The sequence below is a fragment of the Pseudopipra pipra genome, chromosome 22 (assembly GCF_036250125.1).
Source record: "Pseudopipra pipra isolate bDixPip1 chromosome 22, bDixPip1.hap1, whole genome shotgun sequence".
NCBI lineage: Eukaryota > Metazoa > Chordata > Aves > Passeriformes > Pipridae > Pseudopipra > Pseudopipra pipra.
Window position 1 is genome coordinate 5,600,798 of NC_087570.1, and position 21,174 is coordinate 5,621,971.

The following is a 21,174-nucleotide window of genomic DNA, read 5'->3' on the forward strand; positions in this document are numbered from 1 at the left end:
GGGGGTGGTTAGTCCTTCCCAAGGTTTATAATCCATTGGTTGTTGTAAGGGAGATGCTCCATGGGCATCCCAGCTCCATGGGCATCCCAGGTCCATGGGCATCCCAGCTCCATAGGCATCCCAGCTCCATGGGCATCCCAGCTCCATGGGCATCCCAGCTCCATGGGCATCCCAACTCCATGGGCATCCCAGCTCCACGCTGCCCTCTGGGCAAAGCCATTGGCCACAAACTCATCAACACATCCATCCACAGGCTCCCTTGGATGGTCTGAGAGGGATGTGGAGGTGGCTTTGTTGGTGTGATGCTGATATTGATGTTATCATAGAACAATAGAACCATTTAGGTTGGAAAAGATCTCCCAAGAACATCAACCGTTAACCCAGCGCTGCCAAGTCCACCACTAAACCATGTCCGTGTTATGGAGTGGTCAGCAGAGGTTGACTTGATGCTGTGGTTGATATGAGAGGAGTCCAAGTGACCAAAATGAAGGCAAAGATATGCTGGTCCAAATCCATCCAACAGGTTTCCCTTGTTAATGGTTATTTCCCATTGCATCTCTCAGTTTCTGTTGTTGCATCACAGGAGTTTCACTTTGCTGTGCCCCAAGGCACCTTCTCAGATGGGCAAAATAACCTCATTAACTAAGGGACTCTCTTACTGAAGAGAAGGAAACAAAGCAGAATATACCCCAGACAGAGGGATGTGGGGTGGGGGGTCCTGTGTGGGTGTTGTTGAGGAGATGTAAAGGTGGTGCAGCTCCTTGGAGGTTGTGTCCCAGGCATGTGTGCCCCTGAGAGCCCACTGGGAATGAAGTCCTGTCTCCTCAGTGAAGAAATACAGCCCTAACAGTTGTCCTAGAAAATCTGGGCGAATAAAGTGAAGTTTCTTGTCTGAGCAGTTGGAAGGTGAAGTTTTATTGAGCTTCTTTGCCAGAAAATCCCATTTGATGAAATAGACTGGCAAAAACATCATCTTTCCCAGTGTCCCATGTAGGAAAAGAGCTGGAAGACTGCCATGAAGTGCAGTGACTGCAGTGACATGAGCTGTGACTCAAGCAATAGTTATACCAAAAATGCCCAAATGGCTAATGAGCATCTCTGGCTACTTTCATGCTTGTCCTTTGATGGTATTTGGGAAGCAAAGGGAGATGTGGGATGCTGAGAAGTGCAGGAGCCATGACCATCATTATCCTAGGATGGCTTATCCCTGTTGCACTGTAAGGGAATGGTTATTCCTGAAGGTGAGGGTGATGGAGAAGAGGGTGGAGAGAGCACAGCTGTCTCTTCCACACGCACCTAGCAGCAAATTCATCTTACCCCAACCTCAGGCTGGTTGTCCAAGGTGGACCACACTAGTAGGTGAGAAATCAGGATGTGTTTAACATTGCACTTGTGTCTCAGCGTCTCCAGAAGGTAACTCACATTCCAGGACAACTTGTGAGTTCAGCCTGGAGAAGAGAAGGCTCCAGGGAGACCTTAGAGCACCTTGCAGTACCTAATGGGAGCTCCAAGAGAGCTGCAGAGGGACTTTGGGCAAGGGCCTGGAGTGACAGGACGAAAGGGAATGGCTTCAAACTGACAGAGGTTTGCAGAGCTCTTCTTTGCAAAATCTTCTGCTTCTTCCTCAAAATTAACGAGATGATTAATTAATTAAATTATTTTTTTAATTATTATTAATATGATAGAATCTTGCAGGACTGGAGAGGCCAAACTGGGGGGTGTTAGTGGCAAAGGTGGGGGGGTTTCCCTTTGTCTGCTGAAAAAGAGTTCCTGACAGCCTGGGACCAAGGAATATGGATGGAGAAGCACTGATGGGTGACAGCCTCCCCATCACCTGGCAGCAACATTTATCCCCTTGCCTGTGGTTGCAAAACGTGTTTGTGTGTGTGTGTGTGTGTGATATTAAATAAAAAAAATAAGTTAAACGGGGACTCAAAGGTTCTTTGGCAGCCCTGGCAGGTGGCAGTGAGGTTTGTGATGCACATTCCCACGTGTGTCACCAGCTGGCACCGAGAGCTGCGGCCGCGCCGGCGCGGAGCTCTGTTGTGCTGCCAGGCCAGTTGCTTGGAAAAAGGAGAAGGAGGAAAAAAAAAACTAAACAAAACAAAGGGGAAAAACTCACCCAGACAGGCAGCAGCGGGCCCCAGCGTGGCTGAGGTTTCCAAGGCTACTGCCAGGCTGCAGCAGCACTGCTGGCTGGGACAGAGCCGCTTTTGGGGTCATTTCGCACGGTTTTTAGTGTTTGAGTTGTTTGGGCCACTCGTGGCTCAGGTTGTGTGTTGGGTGGGGGGTTGCTGAGTGAGGAGTTGGGATTTTTTGGGGAAGCCTTGCAGGTTTGGGGGCTGGGCAATGAGAGCCTTTCTACGGAGCTCGGAGGGGTGTTTCCAGCTGAAACCCCACACCACGACCATCGGGAGCCACAGAGGGGCCGACATCGTCCTGCAGGTAGGGGCGGGGCAGCTGATCATCCTAAAACAGAGGGTGCTTTGCATGCAGGGAGGAGGACGTGCTGGAGTCCTCCATGCAAATTGTGGTGGGATTTATGACCAGAAAGGGGGCTTGGCAAAGCAGGGACAAACCTGGAGCCGCCTCCAGCAGCGTTCCCTGCCCGCCCACTGCCCGCTCCCAGTCCGCAGGTGTCGCAGATCGTCACGCAGCCCTGGAATTCTCCGCCTCCGACAACAGCTTCATCCTTCAGGACTTCAACTCCCCCCATGGCACCTTTGTGAACAGCTGCCAGGTCCAGAATGCGGCCGTGGGGGTGAGGCCAGGGGACATCCTGCGCTTCGGCACCGCGGGAGCGGCCTTCGAGCTGGTGCTGGATGGGGCTGCCCAGGTGAGGCTGGGTGGGGCTGCCCTGGGAAGGGTGCCCAGGGAGGGATGGGGTGCTTGCTGATCCTGGGGAAGGGTGCCCAGGGAGGGATGGGGTGCTTGCTGATCCCAGGGAAGGGTGCCCAGGGAGGGATGGGGTGCTTGCTGATCCCAGGGAAGTGTGGGTGAGTTCTACTGCCCGAGGAAAGGTGCCCAGGAAAGGATGGGGTTCTCCTGCCCTGGGAAGGATGGAGTGCTTGCTGATCCCAGGGAAGAGTGCCCATGGAAGGGTGGGTGAGTTGTTCTGCCCAGGGAAAGGTGCCCAGGGAAGAATGGGTGGATCTGCCCAGGGAAGGGTATCTTGAGGAAGGATGGTGTGCTCATCCCAGGGAGAAGTACCCAGGGAAAGGTGTGTGGGTTTTACTGCCCAAGGAAAGGTGCCCAGGGAAGGGTGGATGCTGTTGCCCCTGGAAGGATGCCCAGGGAAGCGTGGATGGGGATGTCTAGGGAAAGTTGCCAAGGAAAGGTGGGTGGGTGCTGCTGCCCAGGGAAGGCTCCGAGAGCAGGAACAGGTTCCCAGGTCTGGGCAATCCTGAGGAAAGGCGAGGGGGGGAAATGAAAAGCTGGAGCTCCCTCTGCTGAAGAAACTCTGGCGGTTCGGCAGGGAAACGGAAAAACACGGGACAACGGTGCGTGAGAGAAGGTAGATCTGGAAAATGTGCTTTTCCTCTATTTGCCTTTTATGTTTCTTCCCAAGCCACTTAGTGGGAGGGAAGTTGGGTTTTACATCAAACCTACAGCAACTGATAAGTTCCAGTATCATTTTTTATTACTGTGGCTCTTGAAGAATCCAAGATGCTGGTGAGGTAATGCCAAACCCTGCTGGAGCAGTGAGCAACTGAATTCCCAAAGGCAGGGTGCACACAGAGAAGCAGGTTTGCACAGCAATGCAGAGGATGCCTGTGGGGTGCCTATTCCTTACTCTGGGCTCTCTGATCCTCCTGTGGAGGAGCAGCTTTGAAGCCTGACCCTGCTGACTGCAGGGAAGGAACCAGCTCGGAGTTGCACCCTGTGAGGTGTCTAACAGAGGGAGAGATCACTCCTCTCGAGTCTTAGAGGAACATGTTGTACAGAGGAGCAGCACCCGGCTGGGAATCACATCCCGCCGTGCCTCCAAGCGCAGGATAAGGGCCAAGACAGGGACAGTGGAAGGCTTTCGTGGAATCCTGCTGTGAGCAAGAGCTATGGGGAGCAGCATGAGCAAAAGCAACAGGGCTTGGACGTGCTCCAGGAGAAGGGAAGGTGCTGGAGTGGCAGGGAGCATTCCCTGGGGGTTTGGGCTCTGTTAACACCCAGATGTTGGAGGGCCCACATCCAGGCCAGGTCCAATGCTGTGTTGGCAGATGTTTAGTGCAGACCTTGACAGTGGCTTGTCCTCATTGTACTGGAAAGCTCAGGAGAACAGCAGTGTCCTAAATCTGGGCCTGACATGCCCAGCATAAGGTCTGGTAAATGTGATGGGAAGACAGGAGCACAATGAGAGGCTTTGGTTCAGTGGGGTGAATGGCAGAAACGATGAAGTAGGACCATGTGTGAGCCAGGAGAGCTGTGAGAGGAGCATCTCTAGATCGTGCAAATGATGTGCAGAATTAGGGCAGAGATGGAGAGGGAAAAGCTCAAAAAGCAGCAAACCTCAGTGATTTCCTTCTGCTTCAGCAAAGAGTCTGAATGCCCTGATTAAAATCTGATCCTTGGGCAATGGAAATGGGAAAGGACTAAAGGACTAAAACCATGCTTCCACTGAGATCTGTGCCTGGGCTTTGTATGGCATGGTGCACATGAATCCAGGGCTAAAATCCTTGCTGATAACACGGATCTTTTCCCATCCTAGGTGTCCTGTCCCCCCTTGAAACGTCGCACGGGGTGGGCGGGGCAGCTCCAGGTGGTTGCAGAGCCCAAACCCTCGGCTCCCGTGTCTCCTCCCCGCCTGCCCTCACTGCAGGGGCAGCATTCCCCTGGCTCTCCAGGCAGTGGCACTCCAGGAGCCCTCGGCCACCAGCCCCATCCTCCTCTGCCGAGGAGACCCCTGAGCGCCTGGGACAGGAGCGTGGCCAGCACTGCCTCTCTGGACACCTTCAGCAGGAGCTCTGCGGTGAGGCCAGGTAATCCATGATCCCAAACCCGAACATTTGTGTCCTGGTGTCCTCACAGAGCAACTTGGTGCTGAGTGGAGTTGACTGGAGTGGGGAAGTGATAAGTGTTGAGCAACCAGCTGTGAGTCCATGTCCAGTGGAGCTAATCAGAGATTGTGTGTGGTCCTGGGTGGCATTTGGGTCAGGGAAGAAATGAGCTGTGACACCCCAAAGGGAGTGCTATTGCCTCTGCAGAGGGATGTTTCCTCTTCCTTTTTCCTGGTATGTGACCCAGAAGGGCGATGACTGATTTTATCTGCACCAGTGACTCATGTACCTATTCCTGACTCCTGTTTGAAGTGGTGTTTTTTTCCTCCTTTGAAGTGGCTGCCTCAAGTGCAGGAACTTTAAAGTCTATCCGTAGCTGATACACCTCTGGAAATAAAGTATATGATAAGCAACAAAGCAAAGGTGAGGGTTTGGGGGAATAGAGTAGCTGGAGAACATGACTTTTGCCGTTAATGCTGTGGCCTGATGCACCATGCTGTGATTTTCCTGTTTGGGGTTGGGTTTTTTGAAGTCATAAGCAACACAAAGTCAATAGTAGGGTTTAAATGTGCAAAGCCAGGGGCAGCACCTTGCACTCCCAGCAGTGGCTGAACTGGAAACCACCGTGAGGGCAAAGGGAGGGACACATACGCCCCAGGTTGGCACATACCCCTCTGCTTTTTGGGGAACAGAGCCAAAAGGATCCCCATGACAAAAATGCACAGCTTTCTGTGGGGCTGAGCAGTGCTGGAAAATCAGAGGAGCTTTTCTCTGCTGTGTCTCTGCTGCTCTGAGGCTTTTCTGGTTCCCATAGGTGAATTATTCCTCTCTGTTGTGCAGACTGTGCTGTAAGTGTCATTTTAGTGCCAAATAGGTGGTTTCCCTGCTGGTTGTGAACCAAGCTCATGCTCTGAACAGTGGCCACTGCCTTGGAGTAGTTTTGGGACAAAGAATGCTGCAGGGAGCATTTCTGCTGCCTGCAACCACCTCTCATGCTGATATTTACTGCTGCTGTTTTTGCTTTCTTCCAGTCTCAACCAGCTTCTCAGGTGATTGTGCAAGCAGTGTGGGGGGAGCCCCTTCCCTGGGGACTCACAACACTGATCTCCTCCAGCAGGAGAAGGTGATGCTGGGGAGAGAGTGAGGAATGCCATCCCTGTCCTGGTCCTTGGCAGAGCAGGAGAACCCTGCCAGCTGGCTGTGTGTCCCACCAGGAGTCCCAGCAGGGTGTGGGGACTGCCTCCTGAGGGGTCTGCTCAGAGGATGGGGACAGTGGGTGGCTGGAGGGTGTGGGAAGCCGGGTGAGCACGGCACTGATGGCCATGAGCGGGTACCCCTGGGCAGGAGTAGCTGCAGACTGGCCAATGGCACCTGCAATCTGCCCTCAGGGTGAGAAGCTGCTGCAGCTGGAGAAGGAAATGGGTCACCTCTCTGGTTTGGAAGCAGAGTCAAAGCGCAAAGACGTGGTGATAAGAGATCTGCAGGAGGAGGTCGCGGCCATGGCAAAGAAACTGGCCCAGGCGGCGGCGAGGAACGAGGTTGAACTGACCCAGAAACTGCTGGCCTTCAACCAAGAGCTGGGAGCCAAAACAGAGGAGATCAAAGCCCTGAGGGAACAGGTAGCAGATACTTCCATAGGCACCAAGCAGGGAAAACACCTCTCTGATACAAGTTTGTAATGCAACAAAGGTTTGGGGAAAAGCAGGTCCCGTGTCTGAAACCAAGGGAAATGAGGGAGGTGGGGTTTTTTTCCTTCTCTCCCTCCTTTTTTTTCTTTCTTCCTTTTTTCCTTCCTTCCTCCTCCATGCCTCTGGCATTAGGATTTCATCAGGAACAGCCAAAGCACATTTAAGGTGATTCTATTTGAAGCAATGACTCCCGAGAGTTAGTCAAAGATGCTAAAGAGCAATCCCATCAAACCAGGACCTGGATGTGCCAGATTTCCCTCTCTGGAGGGGAATCAGTGAGTGACTGGGTGAGGAACACAGTGAATCTGTGTTTTGCAGATCAGTGACCTGCAGAAAGGCTCGAGCCAGGTTTTCAGCCATTCCCTCTATGAAAGAGACCTGGAGATTGGGAGGCTCCGGAGAGAAAGTGAGAAGTTGAAGAAGGACCAGGCTTTGAGTGCAGGTACTGTGTCCCTGGAGCTCTGGGTCAGGGCATGAAGCAGTTTAGGACTGGCTCTGGATAAAAGCAAGCATTGGCCAAGCTGTCCAGGCAACAACTGATTTGTAGTGGCTTGTAGAAATCAGAGAATCCCAGAATGGTTTGGGTTGGAAGGGACCTTAAAGAACATCTTGTTCCAACACCCTGGCATAGAGAGGGACACCTTCCACTAGCCCAGGTTGCTCCAAGCACTGTCCAACCTGGCCTTGGACACTTCCAGGGATGGAGCAGCCACAGCTTCTCCAGGCAACCTGTGCCAGGGCCTCAGCACTCTCACAGGGAAGGATTCCTTCCCAGTATTTCATCTGAATGTTGCACTTGTGTAATCTCTCACCAGAGTTGTTTTTCCCAGGTCTGGTGAGCAGCCTGCAAAGGGAGGTCCTGCAAAAGGAGCAGAAAATTCAGCAGCTCCAGCAAGAGATTGAAAAACTGAAGAAGGAAAATCGAGAGAAGGACAACCAGCTGGCAGTTGTTTCTGCCAAGGTTGGCAGGACTAACGAGGGCATCAGTAATTTATGGTCTCACATAGGGGTTTAAGGTGGGAAAGCAGGTGGAGAAGAGTTGTACTTCTCCCTTGTGAGGGTTGTAGCAGCTGTATGTGGGTGGCTGTTTGTTGGGAGGTCCTGAGGTGAGTCCTGGCTGCACACAAACAGGAGTCACACAACTGTGCCACTGGGATGTGGTGGTGATGGTCCCATGGTCACACCAGGTGATGGCCATAGATCAGGGTCCCCTTCCCCAGCTCCATCTCCCTCCTCACTCAGCATCACTGTGTGCCCTGGATTCCTGTGAGCACAGGAACTGTTTGTTCACACAAAGCTCTCATGCCAAGATCCTCCCGAGGAGCCATGGAAACCCCATCACTGGGGGTGGGACTCCCTGTGGCCTGGGCCTGGATTTTCCCTTAAAGAAAGTGGCTTGTGCAGCAGGTTGTCTCTCTGTATGTGCAGCTCCTCCTCAGCTGGCAGAGCTGCATCAGCAGTGTGATAAGGGGCAGAGGCTGCACAGGCTCTATGGGATTGCCAGGGATTGCCTGGGAATCACAGAATGGCTGAGTTTGGAAATAACCTCTGAGATCATTGAGTGCAACCATTCCCCTGGCACTGCCAAGGCCACCATTAACCCACATCCCCACATGCCACATCTGCACCTCTTGTAAATCCCTCCAGGGATGGCAACTCCACCACTGCCCTGGGCAGCCTGTGCCAGTGTTCCATTCACAGCAGGAGTGATGGTGTCACTGCCCTGGTGGATATTTTCCTTGGTTGCCTTTCCTTCTAGTGCTCGAGAATTAAAGAGGAGACGAAGCGTGAGCTCGGAGAGCAAGAAATAATCAGCTGTCGAAATGTGAGTTGGAAATATTTTGGGGTGATGGAGCACAGGGCTAAGCAGTGGCTGCAGGAATGCATCAGCCAGGGAATAATTAACTGGGCATTGTAAGGGAGTTGTTTGGAATTCAGCTCCTGCACTGGAAGGCACATAATGGGACTAACCACCCGGGGAAGTGTAAACTCAGTTGGATTTGTAATGCTGTGTTACAATGCAGGGGGGATGTGACCAGAAATCAGGTTGGAATTCTGCTGGTAAGCTGATAAAACCACAGTAAATATGGGTTAGAAGGGAATTCCAGGCTAAGCAAAGTGGGTTAGATGGGGAAAACATCTTGCTTATGAGTGGAAGTTTTCCAGAGAGGCAATGCCCAGTTCCTCTGGTGAGACCCCTGCCCTCCCTGGGCTTTTGCAGCGCATTGGGGAGCTGGAACGGGACCTGGAGGGGCTGCAGATGGAAATCCAGAAGCATTGTGCCAAGCAGGAGAACGTCCAAAATCAGCTGGCTGAGAAAGCCCAGGTTAGTGGCTGGCTGAGGGGGGCACACAGAGGGCAGGAGTGCCCTGGTGAGCCCATGGCAGGTCTCTCAGCTGCCTGACAGGGGTGAGAGGTGGGTGGGATGAGGACCATCAGGTCCCAGGAGCAGGCTCCTGGGTCAGGAGTACAGGCAGGGGGTCCTGTACAGGCAGGAGATCCAAATGTTCTGAGCTCTGCCGTGGACACTGAGAGAGGAAGAAATAATTCAGATAGCAGAGTGCCCTGTGTGGGTGTTGGGTGAGGAAGTCAAGGATGGACAATGTCCCAGGGACCAGACCCACGCAAAAAGTGCCGTGAAGGCTCTGATGCTGCAATCCCACCCCTGCAATGGGATTGCTGCCTGTCTCCTGGTGTTCCAAAGCTACCTTTGGAGTTGTCCGATGGGAATAGTGGGTAGCTGAGGTCGAAGTGCCCATGGCATGGTTTTCAGATGTCACTCTGAGGTGCCAATCATAGAATCAGCTGGGTTGGAAGGGACCTTCGAGATCATCAAGTCCAACCCTTGATCCAACCCCGCTGTGGTTCCCAGCCCATGGCACTGATGCCACATCCAGTCTCTTTTTAAAAATCTCCAGGGATGGAGAATCCACCACTTCCCTGGGCAGCCCATTCCAATGGCTGAGCACCCTCTCTGGAAAGAAATTCTTTCTAATATCCAACCTAAACCTCCCCTGGCACAGTTTAAGACTCAGCCCTCTTGTCTTGCTGATGGTTGCCTGGGAAAAGAGACCAACCCCCCCCGGCTCCCCCCTCCTGTCAGGGAGTTGCAGAGAGTGAGGAGGTCTCCCCTGAGCCTCCTCTTCTCCAGGCTGAGCCCCCCCAGCTCCCTCAGCCTCTCCTCACAGCACTTGTGCTCCAGTCCCTTCCCCAGCCTTGTTGCTCTTCTCTGCACCTGCTCCAGCCCCTCCATGTCCTTCCTGAGCTGAGGGGCCCAGAACTGGACAGAGCACTGCAGGGGTGGCCTCACCAGCGCTGAGTCCAGGGGAAAAATCACAGTGCTGCGGTGGTTGCAGGCGGAGGAGGAGCTGAAGGCAGCCGGTGCCCGGCAGGCGGTGCAGCTGCGGGAGATGGGGCGCAGGGAGCGGCTGCTGCGAGCGGAGCTGCGGCGGGCAGGGGAGCAGGTAGGGATGGGCAGGGATGGGAACATCACCCCCGGGGCCGGGGGCAGCACAGGGACAGGGCTTCCCATGGGGAAGGATGTGGTGCAGGAACGAAAACACAGAGTCCTGAGCACCAAACCCTGGCATGGGACTTGTCGTCAGGTGAAGTATAAAAGGCTTATCCACAGGATAAGTGTGGGCAGCGTAGATGACAGAGCAGTTTAACAGGATACAAAAAAGGATTCTATAATCCTGGTTATGCTGTCTGGGACCCACACAAACCCTCCTGTGTGCCTGAGTAATGCTGCTCTGGCGGGGACAGCCCTTTGCAGAGCAACATCATGCTAGGTATCGATGATCAGTTATCCTCAGAGATGATCAATTAGCCTCAGTGATCAGTGACGTTTGTTTTCCTGCGTCAATCCTTGCTGCAGCTGGAGTCCTTCAAGACCCAAGTGATGCAAGTCTGTTCTCCATCAGCAGCAGGCAGCACAGGGAAATCCATAACAGAGGAGCAGGTGAGTTGGATACCAGCTCATGGTGCCTCCAACACCCAGTGCAGCTCAAGGCAGATGCTGCAGAACAGCCGCAGTGCCTGCTCTGTGCTCAGTAGGGCTGGTGGCATCCCAGCTTCTGCAGATGAGGAGCTGTGCTGTGGCTGTCCCAGGTTAATGGCACTGCTCCATGATGTGAAGGAGACAGTCCTTTTTGTGTCCCACAGCTTGGATGGAGTCAGTGGGCTGCAGCAGGGGCAAGCCCAGGGGCCTGGCGTGGTTGCCAGTTTGCAGCAAGTCTCGATTGTTTCTTGCTGAGACCATCCATGGTCCCTCAGCTGGAAAAGGATATGAATATAGTGCCTTATCCTCTTCTTCCTCCACCTTTGCCAGGTGATAGAGAAGGTCAGGCAAATCTGTGATGAGAACCAGCAGAGTCATGAGAGGGAGAAGTGTCTGCAGGAGGAGTTAAGCTCCAGGCTCATGAAGGAGAAGGAGGTGTCTGCAAACATTGAGGTGCTCAAGAATTCCCTGCAGGAGCTCCAGGTCAGTCCTTTAAATACTGAGGACCAAGTGGCAGTTGGGAGATGGTGGCACAAGGCATTTTGTTGGCCTGAGGATAGGTTAAAGGTATGACCCTGAAGCAGAGTGTCATCCCAAAGCGTTCATGTGGCTGTTCCCAGCAGTTTGCCATAGAATCCTAGAATAGTTTGGGCCGGAAGGGACCTTAAAGCTCATTTCATTGCACCCCCTGCCATGGATGGGGACACCTTTCGCTACACCAGGTTGCTCCAAGCCCTGTCCAACCTGGCCTGAGATGTTCAGTGAGGTTGTGTCATTTGCCAAGTCCCTGAAAGCCCCTGACTGTGGAGACTGGCTTGTTCCCCACTGGTTCCATTTTTTCCAGGCTTGCCTGAGGAGCTCCTGCAGCAGCACCAACCTGCAAGAGAAGCTGGAGCAACTGGAGGTGGTGTCCCTGGATCCGTCCATCTCAGCCATCAGGACAGCAGTGGTGGACATGGCACGTGTCCCCCTCTCCTGGCTGGAGGACATGGAGCAGCTCCTGGCCAGTGCAGGGATGGACCTGTGCACCTCTGGCCAAGGTCTGTGTCCTGCTGGGCATCCCTGGGAACACCTGCACAAGGTGGGTTGTCCTAGCTAGCCAGATGTAGAGGAGAAAATCCAGCATGAGCCGCTCCTTGTAGAGAAAATCATGGAATCACAGAATTTTTAAGGCTGGAAAATACCTCCAAGGTCATCAAGTCCAACCATTAACCCAGCACTGCCAAGGCCACCACTCAACCCTGTTCCCAAGTGCCACATCCACACACCTTTTGAACACTTTGGGGGATGGTGACTCCACCACTGCCCTGGGCAGGCTGTTCCAATGCCTGACCATCCTCTCCATGAAGAAATTTTCCCTAATATCCCTAATATGGTGTGTGAGCACCCCACACAGCGAGGTTGTGTTGACTTCTGCAGGGCTGTTGGCTGCTTTCAGGAGCTTGTTGGAAAAGACTCAGGAAGTGGCACAGAGGAATCAGCTGTTGCAGGTACAGAAATATTTATGTACATGAACCACGTAGATTTGGAATCTTTCTATGGTTAAACATGATAGTAATCCCAAGTGAGCCAGTGTGGGATCTGGACTGGGGATGTGCAGTGGCCAAGGTGCCTGGGTCTGCAGGAAATGCAGGGGAAAGGAGACTCTTTTGGGAATTGTTTGTGAGTGAATGTTCACAGGAGGTTTATTTCTTCCCCTGCTGCTGACACACTTCCTTTAATACCTCGGTGTCTCCCTGTAGGAGCAATTAGAGAGGCTCCAGCAGTCACAGGCAGAGATGCTACAGGAGCACACAAAGGAGCTGGAAGCAAAACATGAGCAAGACTTGGAGATAAAAATCCAGCAAATTATCCTGGAAAAGGACAAGGAGAACAAAGAGGTAGAGTGGCATGGTTGGTGGTTTGGAAAGGGAATGTTATATGTGGGAAAAATGGGTGTCTGTGAGAGTGTTGGTTATTATCTCTAGCTTTGAACTGTCTGGGTGCAGTCCTAAGAGCCCGATGGGATCCCAAGAGGATATAGAATATCCTCCTGTATGAATGCAGGTGATGTAAACTCCCTCAAAGTATCCATGGTGGTACTGGGAAGCACCTGTGGGTAACAGGATGCATGGGTGCCAGTCAGTCCCTGGGAGAAAGGGGAAAGCAAGGAGCATCATCCTGATGTGTGAGCTTAGGGAAGCTTCCTCTCAAGCCCTCTGCTCTCTCCCTCCCCATGCTGAGCTCCTGTTGGGTCTGTTTTAGCTGGAAAAGGACACCCCCTGGGAAGCAGGGACCAGCAGTCCCCCTCCATCCCAGGAAAGCCCAGGCCACAATGCTGGTGGCTCTGGTGTGGGATGCAGTGTTAGTGAGGGTGCAGGTTGGTGTTTTGCCATGTCTGTGTTGTGGTGAGGACAGCAGGCCTTGTAACACAGTTTCTAGTGTGCTTCTGTGTCTGGTGCCTCAGGAATGGTGGTTTCCTGGTGTTGAGTTTTCTAAGGACTCAGGAAAGGAGCAGCCAAGCAGCTTCTTCCTGTCTCTTGGATGTACCTTTCCCTAGGTGCTCCCATCCACCCCCTCACTGAGTCACCTTGGGTCCTGCCAGGCTTTTCTCCCATCACCTGCCCCTGCTCTGGAGCAGTGACCCTCCCTGCTGCTTTCCTCCCTGGACCTGAGGTCTTTTTCCTAAGGTCGTGATTTTTTCTGTGCTGAAGCTGTGATCTATCAATTCCCAGATTCTAGAAAGCACTCTTGCTGAGGAGAAGGACAAGTGCAAGAAATGTGTGGAGGAAGAGCAGAAGAAGATCCAAGAGCTGGAAAGCCACCTGAAAAGCATGAATGAGGTGAGCATGGGAAGTGAAGCAGGACAGCTCACCCCTGGAGTGAAGAAATGGGAATGTGTGTTGTAATGTGGTGCTCCAGGGGCCCAAATCAGTGGACAGAGGTTTTTCCCCCCCCCAAATACACAGAGATGAATATCTGCAGAGAGAAAGGTGGATTCCTGGATAGCTTAATTACTGCTAATTTCATCCTGTAGGCAACAGCAAGGAAGGCAGAGGAGCAGGAGGTGATAGAGGGCAAACTGAAAGAAGCTTTGCATGAGCTGGAGGAAACCACTGCCCGAGAGGTACTTCACCAACCTGTGTGTGCAGGTGGAGGGTGCAGTGTTGATGAAGAAGGGTTCCCCCATCCCTGAAATCCTTCTCTCCCCTCCGTCCTTCCAAGAGCTAGCCAGGAGAGATGACACTGCTGGTGATCCCAAAGGAAACCACCAGTGCCTCCAGCCAATCTCCCAGCTCTTGTTTCCCAGGTGTTGCTACAGCAGCAGGTGCTTGTACAGGATGAGCAGCTCAGGGCTGTCCAGGAGGACAAGGAGCTACAGAGGCAGAAACTGCAGGAAGAAATAGCAGGATATAGGGAGCAAAGCAAGCAGCATTCCCTGACCATCGTGGCTTTAGAGGACAGGCTGCTGGAGGCCACACAGGAGCAGAAGATGCTGGAGGAGGAAAAGGCAGCACTTGTGGAAAAAATGGAAGGTAGGTAAGGGTTGTATGGGATGCACCTGTACCAGGAACCTGCTGGGTTAACATGGAATGTTTATGGAGAGGGAGCAGTGAATCTGCTGCTATGGAAAGCGTTGGGTAGGGTGTTGGATGGAGCTTTGCCCACGTGCAGGACGAGGTCCATGAGTCCCTGCAGAGGCCATTTCATTGTTTGGTGGGTTTGGAAACTGTTGGTAAAAAGGGCTTTGCCACTGGAGAAGGGCTTTTTACCCTCTAAACCAACAAGACTGGAGGAGCACTTTGGGTTGCACCCAGGCAGAAGAGATCCCAAGCCAGACAGGATGTTGGGAACTGCCCAAGCACTGTGGAAATGGGCTCTAAGAGACATGGATTTCCCAAGGAGACAGTCCTCAGTCCTTGAAGCTGCCCTGAAGGAAAGGATCTGTGTTGCAGAAGCAGCAGAACAAGTGTGCAAGTGTTACAAAGAAGTAATGGGCCTTATTTTCTCGTGTCCTGTAGTAATTCAGCGCGGTGCCCACAGGTCAGCATCGGGAACTTGGCTGGAGGTTTGTCCTGCCATGGAGTCACACATTTGTCTGAGGTGAGCAGCTCTCACTGGTGGTGGTCAGAGAGGCTTGGAGAAGAGCAGGGACCACTGGGAGAGCCTAAAGAAGTCCAAGGAGACTTGTCCCAAGATCTTTTTAGTCTGGGATGGGACTCTTTAGTCCCTTTGCTAGGCAGAGGTGTTCCTGAGGGCGTGGAGCATCCTGACAGCACATGAGGATGTGCCATCCCATCCAGATGGCTCCAGGCAAGAGTGAGCGAGGTGGCCAGACCCACTGCACAGGGTGACCCCAGGGGAGCAAAAGGCAGGGAAAAAAGGAATGTGTGAGTGTTCCTCAGAAGATGCAGTGCAGGAAGGTGTGTGTGTGCTCCGTGAAATGAGGCCTCCCAGTGAGCTGTGAGATTTGCACTGATCTTTCCCAGGAAACTGCAGGAGGAACTGGCAGTGGCACAGAGCATGCTTCTGGAAAAGGAGGCCTTCATTGGCAGGCTCAGCAGGGAGCTGTCAGAGAGCAGAGCCAGAGTGTCAGACATGAGAGGTGGGTGTCATTGTCCCAGCCCTCCCCCAAGCAGTGACAAGGGGTGGTGTCAGTGCAGTGGGTGCACACAGGACTTGGGAAGCTGATGTGACCATCCTCTGGCAATGCTGTTGTCCTGCTGGGAGCAAAGCAGGCAGTCTGTTCCCTTTGGGAAGGTGAATTTCTTCCCATCCTTGGCTAAGCAATAGCAGTGATGCTGAGTGAGGAGGGTAAGCAAAGGAAGATCAGGGGGACAAAACTAAGACCATCTTCCTCAAAATCACGCTGGTGAGCTCCTTGGAGCTGGAATTGTCCCAGGCCAGTGGACTGGGAGAGCCCTGCTTGGCTTTCCTCCATGGGCAGGACTGTGAATGTGCAGAGGTCAAAGGATGCAAGTCAGAAAATGCTGGCAACCTGTTCCTCTCCAATCTGAAGGAAAATGTCTCAACAAGGAATCGTCCTGGGATTTAGTAAACCAGAATGTCCTGTTGGCGTGGCCCAGGATCTGAGGGCAGCTGTGAAGGGCTCTGTGAAGCTGTGAAGCTCTGCAGGGATGAACCCCATTATTGCTGCCAGCTTGCATGAGGGGGGACTGGAAAAAGGGGATGTATCCATGAATGCCAGCTGCAGATCCCCCAGGACTGGGTGATGAGTCAGCCAGCATCCCACGAGGCTGTTTTGCACTTAGGGGAGCTGAGCGAGGAGCAGAAGGTGGAGCTGGAGAAGAACCAGAGCCGCCTGAAGCACCGGGAGCGGGAAGTGAACCAGCTCAGGGAGAAGCTATCCCAGATGTCCAACCTTGTGGAGGAGAAGGATCGATCCCTGAAAGCAGCAGCTGAAGAGTTAAGGTACACAGTGACATGAGCCAAGGTTCCACCAATGCCACTCTGTGGGTGCCCAGCAGCTGATGGTGTTTAGGGTTCTCCCCAGAACAAAAGGCACATGTGAGAGCATCAGGATGGAGCTCAGCTCCATTGCACTGATATCCACTGCCATGGGAACCGAAATGGGGGTTTAGTGGAGCTTGTGCCAGCAGATGTGTAACCAAGTCAGTTGTAACTAAGAGAGTGTTCCCACCCACACCATGGTAGTCATCAGTGGGTGCCCAGAGTGCTGCTCTCCCCAAGCTGTTCGGGTCACATGGAACATGTGATAGAACATGCCCTCGGCATGTTCCATCCCTCATGGGGTCCCACAGTGTCTTGTGTCTTGGCACAGGCGAGCCCAGGCCCGCTGCCAGGTGCTGAGGGACGCTTCCCAACAAACGGTGGAAAAGCCTGAGGATGCTCCCAGGACACCAGTGCGGGTGGGTGAAGCCTCCCAGAGGGTGAGTCTCCACGGAGGGCCCCGAGGGGTGGGTTTGCCAAGAGCACTGATGGCATCGGCGCTGTTTCTCAGCACTGCTGTGAGGCCTGGTGACCTTCTCTGCTCCACACTGGCAGGAGGGTGGGAGCATCACATTCCCCAAGCCCGAGATCCGGGGTTCTCGTGCTGCAGCCCCGGCGTTGCTGCTGCTTAATGAGCTGTTTGCACAGCGCTTTGGAACAGCAAAGTGTTGTGTGTGCTAATTGCTGTGCTAATTGGCAATTAGAGGGGATGGCAACATGGGAGCGTTCCCTCCTTCTCCTTTTCCAACTCGTGGAGCCTGAGATGCTGTACAGGTGATGCAGAACCAGTTCTGGAGTGGTACATGCAGGAGTAGGGGCAGCTTGTTGCACAGGACAGGAAGAAACGCTCCTCATTCCCCTGTGCCAAACTCCTATTTGATTTCCCCGTGGCTGGAAAAGGGAAGAACTCGCAGGTGGTGGCAGCAGCAGATGGAGGGACTGTGGGAATTGTACATTCTGTGCAGGAACGGTGGCAGCCAGCAGCGGGGCCGGCGGGCTGCGGGGGCCGCGGTGACTCACAGCCAGCTGACTGAGGGAGGGCGGGAGGTATCGCCCGTCCTGCTCCACAGGCGGGGACGGGGAGGGGAAGGGCCGAGTGCTGGACGTGCTGTTCGGCAGAGCTGTGGCGCGACAGTGGCTGGACCCAGAGCTGGGGGTCTGCAGCCATCATTACCCTGCACAGGGCGGGATGATGGGCCAGCCCCACCACAGGTTTTTGGATGTTTGTCATAATGCAGGAATCTGGACTGGGCTGGGAGAGGGCAGTGCACACGTCTGTGTGCACGAGTGATAGAGAATAATGCCCACGATTGTGTAGGAACACAGTCTAGAAAGTGTACTGGTGTTTGTGTGTAGATGGTAAGTGCTCTGTGGTTGCGCAAAGGGCAAGAGAAAAATGCCACCATGGCTGTTCACAGACATGCACTATCCCTCTCTAGGCTCTCTGGAACATTTGCAGGGCCCATGTCCTCACTGTGGCACAGTGGAGCAGGAAAGGGGTCTCTGACAAGTCTCTTATACCCCTCCAAATCCATGGAGATACTCCTTAGGCTTTGCTCTTGGCATGTGCCAAGTGACCAGTGCCTGGCAGCGAGGCTGTGCTTAAGCTGAGCTTGTGCTGAGCCAGCTGCAGGCTGGGTGAGGACAAGCTGGGCTGCTTCTTCCAGGTGCCCCCGTTGGACTTGGCTGACCTCGGTGCAAAATGCCGAGGCCTCAGGCACCAGGAAACGATCCAGCGGCAAAAGGAAGGTTTGGCTGAGCTCCGGGAGAGAGTAAAGATGCTGGAGAAGAGGCAGAGCTCAGGTGAACAGGCATGGAACAGTTAGAATCATGGAATGATTTGGGTGGGAAGGGACCTTAAAGCTCATCTCATTCTGCCCTCTGCCATGGGCAGGGACACCTTCCAGTGTCCCAGGTTGCTCCAAGCCCCATCCAACCTGGCCTTGGACACTTTCAAGGATGGGGAAGCCACAGCTTCTCTGAGTAACCTGTGCCAGGGCCTCACCACCCTCCCAGGGAAGCTGGGAAAAGCTGGCCAGCCTCAAAGTGGCTGAGATGTGAAGCCACGACATGTTGCACCACAGTTTGGTGGCTGCTTGCCTCCAGGTGCTGTGAAGAAGGGTTTGGAGCCACGGGTGAAAGACTTACCGGAGGAGATAGTCCAGCACACAGGGCTTGAGATGGAGCCTGCACCCATGTCAGGAACAAAATTGAAGGCTGGCAAGGTAAGAAGGCAGTTTGGGGGCTGTGGTTCCTGTGGCTTAGTTGGAAAAGTATTCCCTGGAATAGAGAGAATGAGGCTGTCAGAGATGCTAAGTAAGTCTTTCCCTGTCTGTGCAGGCTCCTGGCCACGTTCCTAATGGGGGGTCCCTCAGGATCACCAATAGGGCAGCGAGTTTGGAGATGGCTGAGGTGACAGACCCCAGTGAGAAGATGGTACGTCAGGGACAGAGGTGGTAAATCACGTGTAGAGTGTGTGTAAGTGCCCAGTGGGTGTAGAGTTTAGAAGGTTTGTGAGCACATTTCAGAGGTGGGTGACTGGCAGGGCTGTGCAGGACCACTGAGGCTGAAATGCTCTGTGGTCCAGTTGAAGACATGGCATGGGGGTTGGATTAGATGACCTTTAAAGGTCCCTTACAATGTTCTATGATTTTGTGGTCCAGGGCACATTGGGTGTCTACCAGGACATCTCAGGACCCCAGAATGTGCCACGGCACATCATTCTCCCCTTTCCACTGCAGGCCTTTGGGGTGTTCCCCTGGGCATTCAGGGCTGATCTGCAAGAAGAGGCAGGGTTGGTGAGGACAGAGACCTTCCCCAATGTAGGTGCCAACTAAATGATATGAGAGAGGCTGGGGCCCAATGGAGGAGGCTGCCAGAGGAGGGGTCTGTGAGTAGTACAGCTGGTGGGGTCTCTTCCCTCCCAAAAGGACAGGAAAACATCCAGCAGGGAAATGGTCATGTTGGAAAAGGAAACAATCCAATCCCAATAAGGTGTGCAGCTGGGAATGGAACACAGACCCACTTTCTTTGGGACACTGTCATCTCCTCAGGAGAGCAGACGGAAAGCAGATGGCTGAGCAGCGTGATGGAATGCAGCAAACCTGGTAAATAATGCATTCCCTCTTCTTCCCTCAGTACCTTGATGTGATCGGTGCTCTGGGAAGCCTGATGGAGATGAAGGAGCTGTCAGGAATGCAGCCTCTGCAGCACCTTCCTCTGGAGGAGAGGGAAGAAGTGGGACTGCAGAGACAGAGGGCCCTGGAGCTGCTGTACAAAAAGATCAGGAACCTCCAGCATCGCCTGGAAAGGAAAGAAGAAATGCTAAAAGATTATGAGGGAAGCATGGAGCAGCTAAGGTGTGGAAAAGCAAGGTCACAGTTCCCAGTGAGACCTGGTCCTGAAATGCCAAGGGATGTGGCACCTTGCCGGGTCATGTGTCTGCCTAGGACCAGTCACAGCATGGCCATGGTATAAAAATTAAATGCTAGGAGAAATGGGGAAAGGTTCTCCCAGTTTTCTGCACTGGTACCTTGTGTGGCCTGATGTGTTTGAGCAGTGGTAGAGCTGGGGAAACCTTGGCAGACTCCCTTGTCTGGGGTGGCTGGAGCCTGGGGAGGAGGGTCAGTGTCAGCAGGACCAGGGCAGGTGTGGGAGGGCCCAGCTGGGCGTTGGGGGGTCGATGCAGGCAACAGACCAACAGAATCCCCCCTCCTGTTTTGCACAGGCAGAACCAAGCGTCCCTGCGAAGGTGTCAGGAGGAGATGTCCAACCTGGAAGATGAAGCCCACAGGGAGGCAGAAGAGAAGGCTCTGCTGCGAGAGGCTCTGGAGAGGACACAGCTCCAGCTGGAGCAGGAGAAGAGGCTGCGACGAGCGGCCAAACGGCACAAGGTGAGTGGGGCAGGAGCAGGTGACACCCAACTCCTGCACTTTGTACAACAGTCTGTTGGAAGCACAGATGGAGTGGTTGGTCAGACCACCCCAAGAGGCTGGAGGTCCCAGGGTCCTGCTGCTCAGCCAGCTCAGCGTCATGGCAGCATCACACTGCCAAAATTGGAGGTGGTGCAGGCACCTGTAGCAGTGGGTTTGGGCCATGTGCTGGGGTGAGGGAGAGATGCAAGTCACACATGACTGTCAGGACCTCTCACGGTGAATGCTGTGTCTGATGTGTTTCTGTTCTGCAGCCTGGAGCCACAAAGCCTCTCTGCTCAGGTAAGCCAAGAGCCAAAGAGCACAGAGCAGATGTTGTCAAGAAGGGAAGCTCACAGGGGAGGCACCACAGGGGTGTGCAGCAGGTGATGGTCTGCGGTAGGAACGAGTCACCCCTATAAACTCTGTGATGGTGGAGCAGGCTTGAGATGTGGGTGCACTTCGAGTAGCTCCTGTTGGTATCCTGTAGCTCCTGGGCACACTGGTGTGACAGTACAGTGTGTAGGACCTAATTTGCCAGCAGTCTGTCCCCCACACAGCATGGTGGGATTTATGGCAATGGAAGAGGTGGTGAGGATACAACCCAGCCTATACATGTGTGTATATGTATTTGTGTGTGTAAATACAGCCATGATGTGTGAAGTCAATTGTGTGGGGTCTGTCCTTTCCTTGGCTGAAGTGGCCTCGAGCACACACAGCTTGAAATATCCCTTGCAACTCCCATATCCTCTGGTCCCTGCGGTGCCTTGGGGGAACTGGATCATAGGACATGATGTAGTATGGAATTCCAGAATTCCTGGAACACCCCAGGAGCAGTGGAGCTGCCACACAGGAAGGGGGAAGAAGAGAACCCATGTCAGCCACAGTGGTACAGCAGCAGCACGAGGACAAGCTGGGGAGATGAGAGCGACGTGCCCGTGGGTTGGGATGGGGTGATGGCACAGGGTCCTTTGCCACCCACTGTTGGCATCGACTGAGGTCCCACTGCTCCTCTTGTCATTAACAAGGGTGAGAGCAGACCCTGGTTTCTGGGGAGCAGCAGTGTTTTGGGGTCTCCCTGCAGGGAACAGGCAGCTCCAAAGCATGTCATCCCTGCAGCCGCTCCGCCTCAG

At 53.7% G+C, this 21,174-nt stretch overlaps 1 protein-coding gene across 6 annotated transcripts; it reads left to right on the forward strand.

Annotated features, from left to right (window-relative positions):
* The first annotated feature begins 88 nt into the window (after positions 1-88).
* On the forward strand, positions 89-20,709 carry FHAD1 (forkhead associated phosphopeptide binding domain 1). Of its 6 annotated transcripts, none has more exons than XM_064678646.1 (28): positions 89-2,445; positions 2,630-2,836; positions 4,703-4,973; positions 6,023-6,114; positions 6,380-6,610; positions 6,998-7,121; positions 7,510-7,640; positions 8,439-8,504; positions 8,901-9,005; positions 10,036-10,143; positions 10,557-10,640; positions 11,010-11,162; positions 11,524-11,719; positions 12,099-12,169; positions 12,422-12,559; positions 13,394-13,501; positions 13,696-13,785; positions 13,969-14,194; positions 14,681-14,762; positions 15,149-15,264; positions 15,932-16,091; positions 16,462-16,570; positions 17,798-17,933; positions 18,237-18,355; positions 18,471-18,566; positions 19,269-19,489; positions 19,858-20,023; positions 20,317-20,709. In XM_064678646.1, exons 1-28 carry the CDS (start codon positions 2,350-2,352, stop codon positions 20,461-20,463), a joined length of 3,849 nt encoding a protein of 1,282 aa, XP_064534716.1. In that variant the 5' UTR covers positions 89-2,349; the 3' UTR covers positions 20,464-20,709. The 6 variants fall into 6 exon arrangements, with proteins under 6 accessions (XP_064534716.1, XP_064534718.1, XP_064534715.1 ...); XM_064678648.1 differs by having other exon boundaries at positions 16,462-16,549; XM_064678645.1 differs by lacking the exon at positions 89-2,445 and having other exon boundaries at positions 2,456-2,836.
* The last annotated feature ends 465 nt before the right edge of the window (positions 20,710-21,174 follow it).